The 17908-nt window shown below is 47.1% G+C and overlaps 1 protein-coding gene across 43 annotated transcripts in view; it reads right to left on the bottom strand.

Moving 5' to 3' along the window:
* Window positions 1–9431: 9431 nt before the first annotated feature.
* The window catches only part of Celf4 (CUGBP Elav-like family member 4), a 288000-nt gene continuing 279523 nt past the window's right edge, over window positions 9432–17908 (bottom strand). For 27 of the 43 annotated variants that reach the window (XM_057788401.1, XM_057788360.1, XM_057788382.1 and 24 more), the window contains one exon: window positions 9432–11546. Coding sequence is in view for 26 of the 43 variants with exons in the window: in XM_057788360.1 (XP_057644343.1) it covers window positions 11520–11546 (27 nt within the window). In the remaining 17 variants the exon portion in view is untranslated. Of the gene's footprint in view, window positions 11547–13546; window positions 13634–17908 lie in introns of those variants that run through there. The other 16 variants (XM_057788378.1, XM_057788368.1, XM_057788357.1 and 13 more) reach the window with 2 other exon arrangements.

Here is a 17908-nt window from a genome sequence, read left to right as displayed (position 1 = left end):
TGTTCCCTCAGAAGTCAAGGAAGCATGGAAGCTTGACAGGACAATTGGTCTTAGACATCATGGTGTAGGAGCTCCTTCTGTCTATATGTTATTTTTATTGGTTAATGAATAAAGAACTGCTTTGAGCCTATGGCAGGAAAGAACAGAACTAGGCAGGGAAAGCTAGGCTGTATGCTGGGAGAAAGAAGGGCAGAGTCAGAGAGATGCTATGGAGCCGCTGCCAGAGTCAGACATGCCAAAACTTTGCCGGTAAGCCACTGCCACGGGCAATACACAGATTAATAGAAATGGGTTAAATTAATATGTAAGAGTTAGCCAATAAGCTAGAGCTAATGGGCCAAGCAGTTATTTAATTAATACAGTTTCTGTGATTATTTTGGGGGGTCTGGGTGGCCAGGAAATAAAGAAGCAGCCAAGCGGCCTGCTGCTACAATAATCGTGTATACCCTGTAAAATTTGCAACTGTCGTATCTTGGCAACTACAACTGTATTGATCCTGGCAATTGCTACTATAATCTGTATATTCTGTTTCTGATAAATGTATACAAGGTCTTATTGCTCTCCATAAAATTGCCACAGCTTAAATTTTGCTGTGGGCCCTCCGACTGACCTGATTCAGTTTCTTGTGGACTTCATCTCAGGTAAACTTGGCCTGAGTGTGGGTGTTTATATACTGGGGTACTGTTAATGACTCGGGGTCTTTCCCTTCTCCCCTTCTCACACTATACATACACACACACACATACACACACACACATGTGCACTGCCCATTTTTTCACAGATGTCCTCTCTATCCGGAATGGAATAAATAGAGCTGGGGAGGTAGCTTAGTAAGGTTGCTTGCTTTGTATCCATGAGGACCAGAGTTCAGTCCCCAAAGCCCATGACCAAAAAATCTAGGTGTTATGGTGCACACTTGTAACTCTAGCACTGGGGAGACAGAAACAAAGGGTTTACTAACCACTCAGATTAGCCTATTTGGCAAGTTTCTGGCCATTGAGAGAGAAACCACCTCATTAACAGGTGAACAGTGCCTGCAGAATACCTGAGGCAGCATGTGCACACACACAGGCACACACATGCACGCACACACAGAGACACACACACGCATGCACACACAGAGACACACACACAATGCATTCAGTGGTGATATTGCTTTCTGCCTGGGTAGTTGTGATAATTTGAATGTATCTGGCTCCCATAAGCCCATAGGGAATGGCATTATTAGGAGGTGTAGCCTTGTTGGAGGAAGTGTGGTCTCATTGGAGGAGGCTGGATAACACATGCCTTTAATCCAGACCTTGAGGCTGGAGGGCACACCTTCTTTTGAAAGTGTATCACTGTGGGGCGGACTTTGAGGTCTTTTTCTCAAGCTTCACTCAGTGTGACAGTCAGTCGGCTTCCTGTTGCCTGGAAGATGTAGGACACTCGGCTAATTCTCCAGCTCCATAACTTCCTGAGTGCAGCATGCTCCCTGCCATGATGGACTGAACCTCTGAATTGTAAGCAAGCTCCCCCAATTAAATATTGTCTTTATAAGAGTTGCCGTGGTCATGGTGTCTCCTCACAGCAATAGTAAAACCTAACTAAGACATCAGTCAGGCTGCTTGAGCAAAGAAAGGGGGAATGGACAGTGAGTATTGTTCACATTGGCCACAGTCATTGTTGGCTTTTATGTTTTCAACATTTTTCTTTACTTTTAATGGCCTGTTATCTATATGCAGTACAATGTGGGCTGAATATTTGAAGATTAAATAGGAGCTACCCAGCTATTCTGTGTTAAGCTTAGAATACAGAAAAGTCTTAGAAATGATACAAAGCACGCCTGCACATCTTTCACCCTCGGGTTTCAGAGTTCACTTGTTGCTCATTGCTTGGCCACTCCCTGGTTCTCACAGACATGCCTACAACCATGCCATTATTATTTTCAAACATGCTTGAGGGTAAGCTGAAGGTCCAGTAACCTTTGTCTCCTACAAGTAGTTAGTTCTGTGTGCACTTCCAAAACACAGGGGCAGCTTATTACAGAACCATGGTGCTCAAATTCAGGAAATGAAGACAGTGCACCATCATGTAATATAATGCATGAACCTCATTTGACTCTGGGCAGCTGCTGCACTAATATTCTTTACAAAAAACAAACCCCTGGGCACATGCTGGCCAAGGTTCTAATCCAGAATCGTGAATTGGGGTTAGTGGTCATGTTTCTGTAGAGGAGTATAAGCCATTTAATTAATAGCGTGTTCCCTAATTTGGACTCATCTAATACACTCATCTGATGTTTCCTGGGGAGTTGATTCAGATGATGCATTTTTGCAAGAAAAAATGGCACCACGCCCTCAGGATGCCTCTTGACAGCTTCATCACAATCTACGAGATGAGTCTGGATCAGCTGGGTAAGGTGATGTTGGCCGGGTTTCTGCACTGTAAAGAACTTCTCTTTTGTCATTCAGCACTGTCTTTTGAGACCACGTACATGTTGTTGCTCAACCTTTCACCAATGGATTCCATAACCAGCAAAATTTCCTCACCTCCCAATAAAAACCTGTCTTCCACTTGGTTTTTATTGTCTTTCACCACCCGGTGCCAGGAGACTGAGAGTAGATTGTTTGTTTCTTGTCCTCAGTGCTTACTGGGGTGAGAGCTACAAACTCCCTGCAATGCAGAACAGGGTATAAGCCAGGCAGGTCCAGCCCAGGGATTCTCCTCTGCGGGGAACAGGAGGCCCTCTGAAGCAAATGGGCCCTAGACTCTGCATTAAGGGACAAGAAGAATTTGAATCTGGAAAAGCATGGTGATCTGTATCCATAAACCAACGTGAAGGGTCCCAGTAGGATGTTGACACAGTAGCCATTACCCCAGGAGCTACTTCTGATCTCTATTCAGAATGGAGGCAGGGGAGCAGGGAGGCATCACAGAGTGTGCAGGGCAGGGCACGAGGCCATGGAAGGACTCCTCCAACCCTGTCATTTCTTACACAGGCAGTCAGTGCTACTGAGTACCTGCTCTGGGCCAGGCCTGCAATCAATGCTCAAGTAGTTAGTCATTAAATGGGTGGCTCTCTCCAGCCCAGCAAACAAGCTTCTCCCAGAGCTGAGGGAAGAAGAAAGGGATGGGAGGAATACTGTATGAGCTTCTCTTTCTGGGAATGCATGTCAGATGCAAGGATGGGCTGTGAGCACTCACACTGTGCTCCGCCTCTGCTCTTGCTCCTGCCCACTGCCCCTTCTAGCACTTGGCAGGGAGTTTCAGATGCACTGGAGTTGGGACAAACCTTGAGACCCAAGAGACGCATTTGCTCTTCAGAGGAAACTGCTATGGAGAAAGTTGCGCCTCTCTAGGGAAGCCTGGTTCCATTCTTCTGGCCTTTTGGAATGTGTGCTTTTGAGATCTGATAACCAAGCCAAGAGGCTCCTGAGCCTCGAGTCGTGTGTGCACTCTGAACAGGGAAACCCGTCCCGCATGCTGGCAACACGAAGAGAGATCTGCTGCTGCTGCTGGGAGCCCTGGGCTCAGCGCCAGTTCTGCTATGCAATCTGAGACCTCTACACTCCGCTGAAACTTACCTGTATTGTGAGGTTAGGGGTGCTGGGAATAACGAGGGTGGTGTCATCATGACTGAGAAGTGTACTGGTCTAAACAAGGCCCTATTCCCTACCCCCTCTCCGGGGTATTTTGTAGTTCTTCAGGTCAGACGTCCTCTGTTCTTCCATGCCTTCCACCCATGGGTCCACTCAGCACCCACTCATCTGCCAGTGGTGCTTTCTCTCCAGTCTAGGCTACGTGCGTTCCCTCCTCAACCTCCCTGGCCCCTGCAGTTGTCTTCTGGTTGTCTAGGAATGCAGGAACAAGGGTAGCTGATTGAGTCCAGGCTCCACTGCTTCCTTGCAGTATGATTTGGGGCAAGTTACCTACCTTGTCCAGGTTTCCGGTTGTTTCCATCAAGGAAAGTGACATCACCTTCCAGAAGGACCTCCAGGATTACAGATGAAAACTAGCACCTCTGTAAGGGACTGGAAGGTTCTGTTTGTCCACTGCTCTGACCTCTCCACCCTAATCCTTAGCCCCGTGCTATGTGCACTTTGAATGGTTGAACACATAAGCAAAAAATGCTGTCCCCCTGTAATTGTCACCTGAAAGTCGAGCTATAGAGATCAAGTCTATCCCAAAGAGAATGGCCTAATGATTGGACCTGAAGTCCTGAGCAGGGCTGGAGCAGTGTGAAGTTTGGCAAGAGTGTGGGGCCTGCCGGGTGGAACCTCATGTTACCTGCCTACACTGGTAAAAATGACTTCATTCCGAAGGACTTTCTCTGACCTTCAAGAGGAAAGCAGGGAGTAGAAAACTAAGGTGACAGCCTGTTCCAGGTCCCATAGGCCTCCTGTCACCACAAAACCCATGCCCCAGGAAGAGGTGGGAAGAGTCACAACAAAAATGAGTCACAATGAAGATCCTGAAGACAAGGGGCCCCTCAAGCCTTAGCTGGAGAAGCAAGGGTCTTCAGTAGTGCTTAGTGATGGAGAATCTGTCTATATTCAGTCTTAAGAATCCTTTTAATGTTTCCCCAAGCTCGGCATCCTGGGAAACAGCTGACATAACATAAAAGACTTTCACATTTCCAGGAGCTGCAGAAAATGACAGTAAATATAACATTTATTTTAATTTCCTTTTGTTAATAAAAAAAGGAAGTTAACTTGGATTTTGGGATGTTTTTCTCTTTCCTTCCACACTGTCCCTCTGGCCCTGCCACCTTTAGTTGCTACCACAGAAAGCTATGCACACACTATTCACATACTAGCCGTGTGCGGGCACACCTCTTTTCCCTGCTGCATGAAGCCATCATGAGAAAGAAGCACAGTGGTTACCATCTCAATAGAGACGTGGTCATTTCTAAGCGGAATGGAGATCTGAAGGAAATGAGTTTTGAGAAGGGAGGGATGGGAGACATGGGGCAAGGGTGTAGGGGTGCCAAGGATACGCTAAGAGAGATTGACAGCAAGAGGGAGACAAGGGGTACAACCACAGCCCTTCAGCTCCAGGCAACCTTATCAAGGGACTTACCTCATTTAGCTACATTTTTTTCCCCGGGCATAATGACACTATTGTCATAGTATTATTGTGGAGAACAAATGAGAATCTGATTAAATAGCTCTTATCACAACATCTAGCCCAGAGCAAGCACCCCATAAATGGGTTACACTCATGCCTCAGAGAATGGAGTCCACACAGCAAGAGTAACTGACTGCTAATCTAATCCCTGTATGTTCCACTGCCAAGATCAATCACTGCCTAGTTCGGGCTATCCCTTCTAGAAACAAGACATGGTGTGGCAGCATGTGCTTGTAATCCCACAAGACTGAGACAAGTTCAAGGCCAGCCTGAACTACTTGGTGAGACTGTGGGGGGAGGAGAGTGAGCTGTGGTACCGCTACCAGCACACCAGGCATCTGACTAAAAACCCATAGGACCGGGAAAAACTGGTGATGCTGGCTTCCTCGGTGAAGGGAAGGTGTCAGGCTTAAAGACTTTACTGTGCCCTTCTCCAATCAAATTAGCTTGCAGCTTGAGGTCATCTGAGTCAGGAGGAAGGTGGCAACAGGCAGAAGCAATCACAGCAGCTTTGGGATGCTCATGGAGTAAGGGACAAGCAGAGAATGCAGATGCATCAGATGGCAGCTAACTCGGGACTCTGGAAAGAGCAATGGGAGCCAGACGAATGTGCACATAGTCTGATAAGGATTACCCTAGGGTTGTGTGGGCTGCCTGAGCTTTATGAAAACTGATCTAAATAGCATGGTGTCAGTTTTAAGCTCTGGGTGGGATGCCAGCAGTCAGTGGAATATAATGAAGGAAAGAGGAGATGACTGAAGCCCAAACTGCATTCATTCTGGGCATGTATTCAGTCAAAGATTCGTCCTTTAGAGGGTGTGTGTGTGTGGGGGGGGAGTGGGTAGTGTTTACTTCTCAGTAATTTGGGGGTGGTATTATCCCCATTTAAGGAAAGTGAGGCTCACAAACATTAACTCTTCAAAGTGGCACAGAGGCACTGGAGGGAACTGGGAATGGAGTCCTGGTGAGTCACACACAGCCCCAGCCTTCACACTCTCCACTCTCAGACACTGGCCTCTCCACCTTCTCTTAATGGTGCAACTCCTGGTTAGACCACCATCACCACCAGCAGAAGTGAAGACACGCAGAATTACTTGAAGAGATTCATAGAAAGACTACCAGGAGAAAGGATGCGGGGTTGAAGGGGCCCGGGGTCTGGGAAGCAGGAGCTAGCCAGCCAGGCCTGGGGCAGCTGAGAGTGTTGGGGACCAGAGGCAGGAGCCAGAGTGACAAGAATTTGAAGGGAGAAGAGTAGGTGGCTTATGGTGATGAACAGGAGTTTATAGCAAAGAACGGAAGCCCAGCAATCCAATGAGAGGGGTGCTTTGGCTATGCAACTTACTCCACACGTGCCACCAGCACCACTGAAGAGACAATTTCAGAACATCTACCTCTTTGGAACAAGCCCCAGCGATCTATAATTTGCCCTTGCAGGCAGAGCGACTCCACAGTGATGACAAATCTAACTGCCAGAAGTTAACCGTCTATTGAAGGTGATACATCAGCGGCACCTAATAATGTGTGTTTAAGGAGAGATTCTATTTTGGGAAATGGCCAAGTGGCATTCACGGTCAAGTCTGATGCTGTTGCCCTGGGCTAAGCTGAGCCGGGTCCCTGAGCTCAGTGCCCACATATTCCTTTATCCACCATGCCAGGCATGCAGGCAGGTAGAGTAGATCCAGTATGATTCACACACCAGCCCTACCACCGCTATAGCAGAGGAATCTGTAGAGGAGTTCCCCAGACACTAACAGCACTCGCTAGGAAATGGCAACAGCACAGCACTGGCCAGAGGGAGGCTCTGGCATGTCTGTGTCCCATTTTACCCATGTTCTGAATATGGGAGGGCTAAGGAAGAACGGGATAAAAGCCAGCTCTTTAGAACAGTCAGAAGGAGACAGGAAAGAAGTCAACGAAAGGTCTCAGTGTTATTTTCATAACGGCAGCATTGAGAAGGGAATGCAGAAAAGGTTAAGATTTTAAAGGCTAGAGAAATAGCTGAAAGACACAAGGTGCTGGAGATAGACCCAGGGTCACACCTGAAGGCCGACCCACCCTGCAGGAGGCCAGAGATCATGTGGGCCGGCTTCCCACCAGCTGTTAGACCCCAGCGCGGTGTAAAACTTGGTGAAGGGAGAAGTGAAGGATGCAGCAATGAAGTTCCTTGTACCTGACACCTGTGTCAAACTGACTCATAAACTGATAGGTAAGGCAACTAGGGGGTGGGCATGCAAGGTGCTTGATGCAACTACCTTTCTTTGGGGTTATGCTCTAAATAGGTTTATAGTCATGAATAGAGCGTCTCTTGCAAATAGGGGCTTTATAAAGTGATATGCTGCACTGTACGGGGGATATCAGTAGTGGAGGGGAGAGGACAAAAACAAAAACAAAAACAAACAAACAAACAAAGAAACCAGAAGTTGGTATAGACTTGACTTGGGCTATATTGACCCTGTATACCAAAAGTGCTTTGTTAGGAAGGATGGGTGAGCCATGTTGGTATATATCTTGTGGAGCATAACATTCAGCAAGCTTCCAAAGACCCTGTACCTTGCCTAGGAGGTTAACAGATTGCATTTTGTGCTCAATATGCACACAAATGTTGTTGTAGTTAAACACATAGTAGTTGCTTGGTGTACAGTCTTGCCATCCAGGGTTTATTTTATACAACTGGCACATTCATGACGCTCTGGTGACGGCATCTCTCCATCAGCCATGTGTTGAAGCAGAAGAGGCTGACAGGCTTCTCAGCCAGCCCTACTCTGGGGGCAAGCTCCAAGGGTCCCCGCAGCCCTAAACCAGAGTACCTCTGTGGCAGGCTATTGTCCCCGACACAAGAGTGACATTGGGAGGTAAATACAAAGGAGCAGATGGTGTGGTAAGGACCCTTAGGTCTGAGAATGACCAGCAACTGAAAGCTAGCTTTCTCTAGCTGGTATGATGTATTTCAGCTCTTAATATCCTACAGAAACCATAGTTTAACATAGTTCAAGTCTCAAAAACAATAAATCCTCTCTCATTGCCCAGAAAATGATTTTGAAGATACCCCACAGGGTATCACAACCTCAGACATGCAGCTCCCTGGGATGGGCAGGGCTGGCTTCCCCTTGAGTTCAGATCCTGTTGGGAAGACCAGGGTGTGGGAATTAACTTAGAGGCAATTGTCTACTCTTTCTCGGAACCATTCCACAGTGGAGTCACAGCTTTGGAGCCCTGTCCATGTTTGCTGATACACAGGAGTCTTTGCCCTAGCTGAAACTTCAGGGATGAATGCTTGGCACCGTAGAAGAAGTGGGAAAGAGTGTGGTCCATGCGTGCTAGGGATTGCTCTGCAGCTTTTGTCATCACTGCCCTCACCACCCCTTTGGAGCAGCCAAGCCGGAGTGAAGCGATGCCCCACACTCCAAAAATGATGGGTGGCCTCTTGCTCCCGAAGGCTGAATTTCCCTCCTGTAGACACCTTAAACTTTACAACTCTCCTACCCCTAGCTATGAATCGTGACGAACTCCTGGATCCTGTTCATCCCAAGACCAGATATTCCAGGGTTGAATGCTGAGAAGGAAAGGGAGGAGAGAGAGTATTGAGCAAATATCTTTCATGGAGGACCTGGAAAAACATGTGGCTGGATTTCTTCTGTCCAAGCTGTCACTCAGGAGTCCCACTCCTGGACTTCAGGAAACCCTTTTTCTTGTCCTCCTGCTTTAGAACATTTATTCACCTTTTCCCAAGACATCTAAGACATTCGCAGCATGGGCATCTACGCCACGTCTAAGTGTGGACAGACAGCACTCCAAAGAGGCTTCCCAGAGTGGGACTGCAGTTCCTCTCCCTATACTCTCTCCAGCACATTGACTCCAAGGGCATCCACCCTCCCCTTTTCTCCACCCAGGCAAACTCTCCTTGCAGGTGCAGGGTCATAAGCAAAAAGCTCCAGGATGGCAAAGTTGGGATTGCGTCCCTCCCTCCACTGACTCCTCCCTGAAGACCTAGCCCTACTCGAGGTTCCTCTTCAGGTCCTACAGCCTTATTTTCCACTTGTCAGAGAGGAAAGCGGACCCTGATCTTTATGCCTAGGCTGTGACCATTCTCCCCCAGGAAGCCCAAACCAAAATGGAGACTAGCTCAATGTAACAGTTGAAGCTTTCTTAGGGTGAACAGGCTTGCCTTTTATTGTTCCCACACACAGCTGGATGCTGGGGTCACAGTGAGAACCTGTATGTATGACAGATCCCAGGAAAAGAAAGGTCCTGGACAGACCCTGACACTTTGAAGCACAACTGGAAAGAACCTGAGAGGCACAGAGCAATCAGACACTGGGGTGTTTTTTTTTAAACTGTGCTTTATTTAGGGCTAAGCTGGAGAAAGCGTCATCCAATAGTTACAGAAGGTTACAAGGAGTTTCGGGAGTCAGTGTGAAAAGAGCAGTTGACTGAACTGCAGCTGATTTTTTTTTTTTTACAACATCTGGACATCCTAAAAGGAGGAGTCAAGAGAAAGAAAAAGAAAACTAAATGAAGTAAAACAACAGAAAAGACAGAAAGAAAAGGGAGGAGGCCTGAGAGCAACCAGAATTTTGTCGTTCTAAAGAAAAAAAAAATGGTAGTTCCGAGAGCCCCTGGGCCTCCAGATGAACATCAATGAGAAGCTCTTGAGGCAGAATGCAAAGCAAGTCTTCCCAAGGGTGCAAATAAATTATAATAAATATGTTATACTTTAAAATATATGTGTTCTTAAATAATTCAGTGTTTTTTTCTGATTCTGAGTTTTTTAAGCAATGTCTTTAACTGCTCTAAAGTCATTTACCAAAGATAAATATCGTGCTTTCATTAAATAGTTTCCTTGTTTTTTCTCTATCATTACAATTAAAAGTCCTACAAAATATGCAAATTTATTTACAGAAAAACAGAGCCGGCATCATTTAAACATCCCTGTTTTTCAAAATTCCTTGTAAACAGTTTCAGAAATTCTTCAAAGATTGTTTGTTTTTCTCTCTCTTGTTTAAGGTTTTGTGTGTGTGTGTGTTGTCTAGTTGTTTGAAGATGAAAAGTTCCCAGTTCTCCCTGACCTGGAAAGTCTCCGGAACAAGCACAGAAGGCGAGTGAAGCAGAGGTGAGGAGGGCGGAGAGCGCGCACGCGCGCGGCTCCCGGGCGGGCTGGCGGGCGGGCGAAGCGAGAGGCGGCAGGACGCTTCCGGAGAGGCGCTTCCTAGCGGAGGGGCGCTTCCGGCTGGAGCCCGCAGGTCTGGACAGTCCGGCCTGGCCCCTGGGGACCGAGTCCGACAGCACTCGCGGGGAGACGGGATCGATGCTCAGTCTAAACTCTACAGAAGTACAGTCCTACAACATCTGGGATTTTAGCATAACGCTAACTTCTATAAGGTTTTTTTTTCTTTTTTTCTTTTTTATTTTTTTGCTTTCCTCTAATTTTTTTCTTCTATGATATAGGTATTTTAAACTTTTCCTTTTAAAATTCTGTACAACTATTATGGTTTTAAGAGGGGGGAAGAGTTAGAAGCATTTACAGACTTTTCACAACAATTACCTTGCCTTCGAAGTCCCTTGGTTCCCCACGTGTTCTCACTCTTCACGGATAATGATTTAATACCTTTGTTGCTTTCCCCAAATATCCACCAGTATGTTTATCTTAACAGCTCCATCCAGACATATAATACAGAAAACCATAGGAAAGTTTCAGAGACTTCATGGGGGTAATCAAAGCGCCTCTCAAAGTATCAAAGAACTAGTATCTTGCTGTTTTAAAAGCGTTGAAGCATTATTTTTTCCTGTTTTTTTTTTGTTCATTTTTAAATTTTTTTATTATTTTTTATTTTTTTATTACATTTTTCATAGAATCGCTCTAAAGCTGTTTCAAGAACAGCCAGGAGGCAGGAAGGAGTTTGGCCTCCATTCCACCTCTAACCGACAGAGCTACACATCTGCAATAAAAAGTTTGGTCCTTTGGTCCCTAAATAGCTAAAGGAATGACAGAGATGCTCAGTGGCGGCCTCCCAGCCGCCAGCTGGGGACCAGGCCCCGCTGCACGCTTGCCTCTGCCTGCCTCAGGCGCCCACGGGCTGGAAAAGCCCCAGGATCGGTTGGCAGCAGCAGTGGCTCTTCCAGTGCCCAGCCCTTCAGCTTCCTCATCTGGGCTCGCGTTATTTTGTTTCAAAGTTGCGGGATTTTGTTTGTTTGTTTTATCTCATTTTTCTTTGTCGTCGTCATCTTTATGTCATGTGTATTTTTCCCCAAACACGTGCCCTCTGTACTCCATAGACGCTATACTTCCCTTGAAGAAATGTTACAGTCACACAGAGTGTCTGGAGTCTTCAGCTTGACTGGTATTGGCTGATATGTCAAAGGTGTCATCCAACAGTTCTCATTTATAAATAGAGAGAGAGAGAGGTTTGTTTTTAATGTAGCCCGTTCAGCATCCTGCCCTAAAATGAAGAAAATCGGGGCTGATTAAGCCAAGTGTGAAAACACAGAACACATCCAAACACCAATAGGATCCTGCCTCTGGGGAAGATGGGGTTTCTGGGGGATGGTGGGTGGGAAGGAAGAGAGACCAGTATGAGGATTAGTCATGATCATGATACGGCCAGAAGAAATTTGTTCTTCTATTCAGACTGAGAAACCATTGGGCAGTATAGTGGTGACGGTTATAGCTGGGGCTTAGATGTTGGAAGACAATTCTTGATTTGGCTTCCTTAAGAAGGGTTCTGGATTAAGGGACTGCTAGATTTAGGAGAATTTGGGACTGTGGGATATCAATTTGTAATTCAACTTGTCCGGAGGGACCTAGCCCAGATACCATATGTATACAGAAGCCTAGCAAACAAGACAGCAAAAATGTGGCAGACCAGACCAATCCTCCCCAGCCTGAGGAAAACTAGAAAGACAGAGCTAGCTGCTTCTCAGATTTTGTCAAATCCTTGCCCAGTTTCTAACCAACCACTTCTTCCCAAGGTCAGTAACTATTTGCGAGGCTGTGTGTATATATATGTATATCTGGATATATGTGTAGAACATATTCACCTGCACATATGTGTATATACATGGATATGTGTGTATGTGAATGCATCTATGCACACACATATGCACATACACAATACTTTTCTCATACATGCCAGGGAATTTAGAGGAAATTCAGAACTTCCAGGGACTGGATGGGAGAACCTAAAAAAGGTCAAAATAGATTTAATTATCAAACGTAAATAAATTAATTGAAACAGTTCTTGGATTTTGTTTCCAATGGTGGTTTTTGTTTTGCTTTGTTTTTAAGGAAAAAAAATCATGATCTGACTAGAATCAGAAGGCGAATGCTTAACCATTGTGAATTAACAAATGAGACTCATCTCCATTCTAGCAAGCAGCTTCCACTTATACATGGGGTGACTGGTTACATCAAGAAAACTATAACTGCAAAGCCCCCACTGGAGGGGACAACGTCATGCGTATATCAATCCATGCTGGCAGGTTTTCACACTGTTGGTTCAACAAACAGCAAACCGTACACAGCAGTCTAAACAATTACAACACCAAAGAAAATAATAATCAAATTAAAAAACACTTGTCAAGGACCCTTTTTCAGTTGTAAATAAAAAGATGCATTTTGCTTTTGTTGCTACTGCTTTCTTCCGGACCAACCAAAAATCCCCTCCCGTGACCCCAGCCACCCTTGCCGCCCCACATTCAATTTAGCACAAGTGGCTACAATACAAACCTTACAATTTTTACCAGGCTCTCTCTCAGAGACCTCTGGCTTTGAACTCTAGCTTTTTGGCTTAGAATTTTTTTCTTTATCATTTTGTTTCTACAGATATTTTGGTTTTGGTTTTCATAAGGTGAGATTTAAAATAGACTAGCTCGAAAAAGACCAAACCTAGGAAAGTGTCAATTGAAAAAGGCCCCCAAATTTCTAGAAAAAAATAAAATCACAATATTTTCAAGTGCAAGTAAATCAACCACGCAGAAATATTTAAAAATGTTTTCCTTATTTTTAAGAAAAAAAAAGAATGGTTTATACAGTTAAATGATCCCATGTTTGATAATTGAGGAATTTGTCTTTTAGTTTTACTAATTTTTTTTTTGTTCTTTTGTTTTGGTTTTTTTTTTTTCTTTCTCTATGTGACATCTAGAGAAGCATTTAAAAAAAAAACGCTGAACAAGAAAAACCAAACAACAGAAAGTAAAACCACTGCAAGCACCAAGAACAAACAAAAATGAGCACAGCAAAAGAGACCGTGGCAGCACAAGGGTTAAGAAAATGCACGTGTGATCATGACTGGCCAATCATCCACGGGTACGACATCCAAGAAAAAACGCTCCAATCACAGCACCTCCACGAAACTTGACGGCAAGTGTCATGCAACCGATTCTTAGCCTTGTTACATGACGCCATCATGTCACACTGTGAACTTTGAGTTGATTTGAACTTACGGATGGGGGACTTTTCTCCACTCTCATGTGATTACGTGAACTTTATTCCTAGCTCAGCGCGAGACTGTGGTGGATTTGACTGGCCCTGGTTGGGTTGTTGGAATTTGGTTGAATGACAAAAGAAGAAAAGATTTATATATATATATTTATATATGTAGAGAGAGAGAGAAAGGGGCACAAGAGAGTGTGGGGAGAGGGAAGGGGTAGGGCAAGTGGGATTAGAGAGGGAGGAGAGACAGGGAGAGGGTTGAGGGTAAAGAAGGGGAAGGAAGACGTTAAAACAAAATTAAAAGGAAAAATATTTATACAGCACCGGACCACAGCATCAGTCTAAAAGCTTGGATGAGAAAACAGCAGTCAAATCATAGGGGAGCCAAAGGGAACTCAAAGGATGGAGGAAGCCAGCAGACAGACAAGGTGAGCACATCAACACACACATATACACACACAGCTATTTATGCAGACACATGGCACACCGCGAACAGGAGCAGAACCTCACACGGGGCCCCTAAGGGCACCCATCATGCGTTAGGGAAGAGGAAGGGGTACAGGCAGTTTGGTGAGGGGGCCAGAAAAAAAATCAGCCCCTCACACCACCATAGCCAGCAAGCAGGTGTCGGGGAGCAAGCTCTGTTAACACCTCTGGTTCCTTCTCCCCCACAAGTAGAGTCTCCTCACCTGAGGACCTGCAGGGGAGCCAATGTGCCCTGATGGGCTGTGCACGTGGGACAGCTGAGTCTCCTGAGGCACTCTGCCACCACCACGGTGTAGTCCACCTGGGCCGCACCCTTGGATCCCCACCCGTGGATCCCCACCCTTGGAAAAGGTGTTCTGGTCCACCGCTACGCTCACACTTCCTCACTCTGGCAAACCAACGCCTTTCGTTTAGAGTAAATTATATCAAAACCCCTGGCATCCTGTAACAGCCTGAGCGCTGCCCGTTCCTTTTGTGGTCACCTCATACTGACTGGCTCACCAGCTGGCCAAGCCAGGTTGCTTCTGTGCTGTGAGGGCCTCTGGCCTGCAGAGGGCTGCAGGGTGGGGCTGCAGAAGGCAGGGTGCTGGCCTTGCCCCTGTTGCTCTTCCCTTGGCTCTGGACCTCCTCCATTCTTCCTCTACCCGGCGCCTCCCCCATCTACCACCAGCAGCTTTCCAGGCCATCCCACCTCCCTGACTGGACCCCTCGGGCTAAGAAGAACTGCTTTGCTCTGTAGGTATCGCCATGTTGCTCTCTTCTGGGATACCCTGTGTCTAGGGTCCCTGACCCAACTCCCCTCCTGAGGTTATCTGAGAGCTGGCTCCCTGCTCCCTATTTCTGTATAACACTCAAGCCTGTGCCAAGACCTTCACATTGTCCATCTGTCTCCAGAGTCTTCAACCCACCAGCCCCTGTGAAGTACACTTCCAATCTCTGTCTTGGTTTCCTTAAGAGTGGAAGGGAAGCCTGGACTCTCACAATGGTGCTGTAACTAATAAACTGCATTTGCCAAGCAACTGGGCGCACACATGGCCTCCAGCTCAACTTTCCCAGAGGCACTCCCCAGCAACCCTGCCTGTCAGGTCACGCTAGATTCTTTGCTTTTCCAGCATCAGGCCTCGCTTTCACGTGCCCACTGCATCCTGACTGCCACCCTCCTCTGCATTCCCAGCCCCTCAGAGAAGCCCTCCTTGCTAGGCTGCCTGGTTAGAGAAGCCGAAGAACTAAGGAGCACATTGCCATCGGGTGTCAGCTCTGAAAACTGCAGTGAGGAGACACACTGGGTCTAGATCAGAACTCCCTACCGGAGTCCGCTCTTCCTTTCCCCTTAAGCTTCAGTCCAGCTGTCCCGGGGTGCCAGACACTGCCCTTGGCATGTGGACTCCGACCTGAATGTATACAGCTCCTCTTCTCCAAGTCCCACCAGGGAAGCCTCTCATACAGCCTTCATCTCTACTACACTGGGCCAGACACACAGTACAGTCCCATTCATGTCCATCCCCGAAGGAGGGCGACCTCACAGAGCACAGCCCTAGAGGTGATGATACGGTCCTGACCAGCACGGGTAAGCTGAGATCAAGTCTGGAACATTCTGGTCCACTAGCCTGAACCAGGCAAGACCAGTTCAGATACACCATCTAAAATGGCTCTAGCCATAAATGACCCGGACATTAAGCTATAGTCCAGACTTGCACAGGCTGGGGATACACCAGGCCCAAACAGCCAGTGGAAATAGGAAACCAGCAAGGGAGGAGAGCCTTGCTGTCTCCAGCCTTGACCCCACCCTATTGGGGCCTCAGTCTGTGGAACCAAACCTAGCCATGTTGCCTAGCTACCTAGCTACCTTGCTTGAATCTCTCTTCTCCAAACATGCATCACAGTGGCTCTGACTTGGCCTTGCACAATCCCATCTTACTACTATAGGGTGACCACCTTGCTGCTCCCAGCTTTACCTGATCCCTCAAGCCTTCCCCTCATCATTTATAAAGACCTCCCTGACCTGTGACAGTACATCCTCTGAGTCGCCTCTGTGTGTGTGCTCTTTCCTCCTATTGGCTGCCCTTCAGTTGCTTTGAATAGCCCTGACTTCTCTTAGAACCCTTCTACTACAGCCTCCATCCTCTTGGGCTGCAAAGGCAGTGGCACTAAATACTCTTTGCATGAAAACTACAAGGGCATCTTGATAGCGGCTTAAGACTGCGTGTCCTAGGGAGGAGGCAGGCAGATGGCTGTGATGAGGGCAATAGTTTTCCATTCTCCCTACTTGGAGGGAACTAGGCTTCTGGCCTTAAATTTTGGCTCCATTGCTCACTGGCTGATGGGCAAGTCACTTAATCCCTCTGTGCTCACCTGTGAGGGAAGAATTCTGGTATTTCCCACTAGATAGGGAATCATGGCTGGTAGCTACACATTACCAACTGTTGCATGTCAGAGCAATGCCTGATCTATGAAATTCTGTGGTGGTCATCTTCACAACCTTTGTATTTACTGGTGGAAGGACTCCTCCCAAGTCTGAGTGCCAGCTGGATCTGTCCACCCTCTGGTCCACTTCTTACTTCATGTCCCACACAACACACTTGCCTTTTTCCATCTAGGAATTTCTGACTTAGAGGTTCTACCCTTGCTTAGGCAATAAGGGTATGACCAGAGTTGCTAGCAAAAGTGCCCTCAGGCACCTCCAAATCCTCCCTCTGATCAGCTCCAAAATCGTGGTTTCATTAGCAAGGAAGCGGAAGCCTAGGTAGGCACCTTGGGAGTATGCTCTCTATTCCAGGAAGTGTGTTCAGTGTCCAGGAAGAGCTTTGTGACTTCCTCTGTGGGAGCAAACCCATCTGATGGCTGCACCTTGGTGCCTGTGCGTGCAGGACTCTGGGATGTAACCCGCTCATCTCTGTATCCTCAGTCCCAACACCCAGCACAAAATAGTGCTCAGATTCTGTGAACCAACATGCCTGCATGTACTTATACAGCAGAAACTGGCAGAGCTGGGAAGCGAGGAGGTCAGAGTCAAGCTTTGCTCTTTCAGGCTTACAGAGTGTGGGCTAAAGTTCATGGAGAGAGAAAAGATCCCCTGTTTTAGCTGGTGCAGAAGGCTCTTCTGCTGGTGCCTGTACCCCCGCAGGGAAGCGTGAAATGACAGGAGAGACTGGGAATCTGAGGGCTCCCTCCCACACTCCTGATCCTGAACCTCCACCTAATGGCTTAACTCTTACATGCCTCATCTTTCTTACAGACTGTTCTCTATCACTAGGGATGAACTGTGGGTGTCTCCCCAGGGTCCTCTCCATTCCACACCTTCTAATGTGTCAGGAATAGCATCTTTGGCTTTACCTTCAAATTATGTCAGCATCCACACTGCCTGCCCTTCCCTGGACTGAGGTCAACACGGCAGGTCTCAGCTGCTGCAGTCCCTGCAGCCTAGCAGCAGGCTACCCAGGTCCTCTGAACACCTCTCCAACATCCCTTCCCACTTCAGGGGACGCCCAAATCTACACCATGGCCTTCAGGGTCTCTCCCACTTCTCAGCCCTCCCTGCAACACCTTCAGCCCCCTGCTTGCTCTTTAGACATGCTGCCCCTGACCTTGCCCCAGAGGAAGGACACTTGTACCCAGATGCTCCCTCCAACACCTTCTGTAGTCCACTCCAATATCAGCTCGGGCAGGCCTGACAATTCTGACTGTGTTTCTTCAGTCCGGCTTCCATTCACACACCCGCCAATACTAGGTAGTCTATCTTCAACTTCCTCACACACACAACACAGTGCCTGAGGCACAGTACTGCTGAATAAAAGGAGGAAGGGGTGGGGTGGAGCAACCTGAGCTAGAAGAGGTCTCACGTGACCTTCATCTCTGGTTTCAGTGATTAAACTGAGGATTACTGGG

The sequence above is a fragment of the Chionomys nivalis genome, chromosome 14 (genome assembly GCF_950005125.1).
Source record: "Chionomys nivalis chromosome 14, mChiNiv1.1, whole genome shotgun sequence".
In the NCBI taxonomy this organism is placed as follows: Eukaryota; Metazoa; Chordata; class Mammalia; order Rodentia; family Cricetidae; genus Chionomys; species Chionomys nivalis.
Note: the sequence above shows the minus strand (reverse complement) of the source record. Positions and strands in the feature narration are given on the sequence as shown.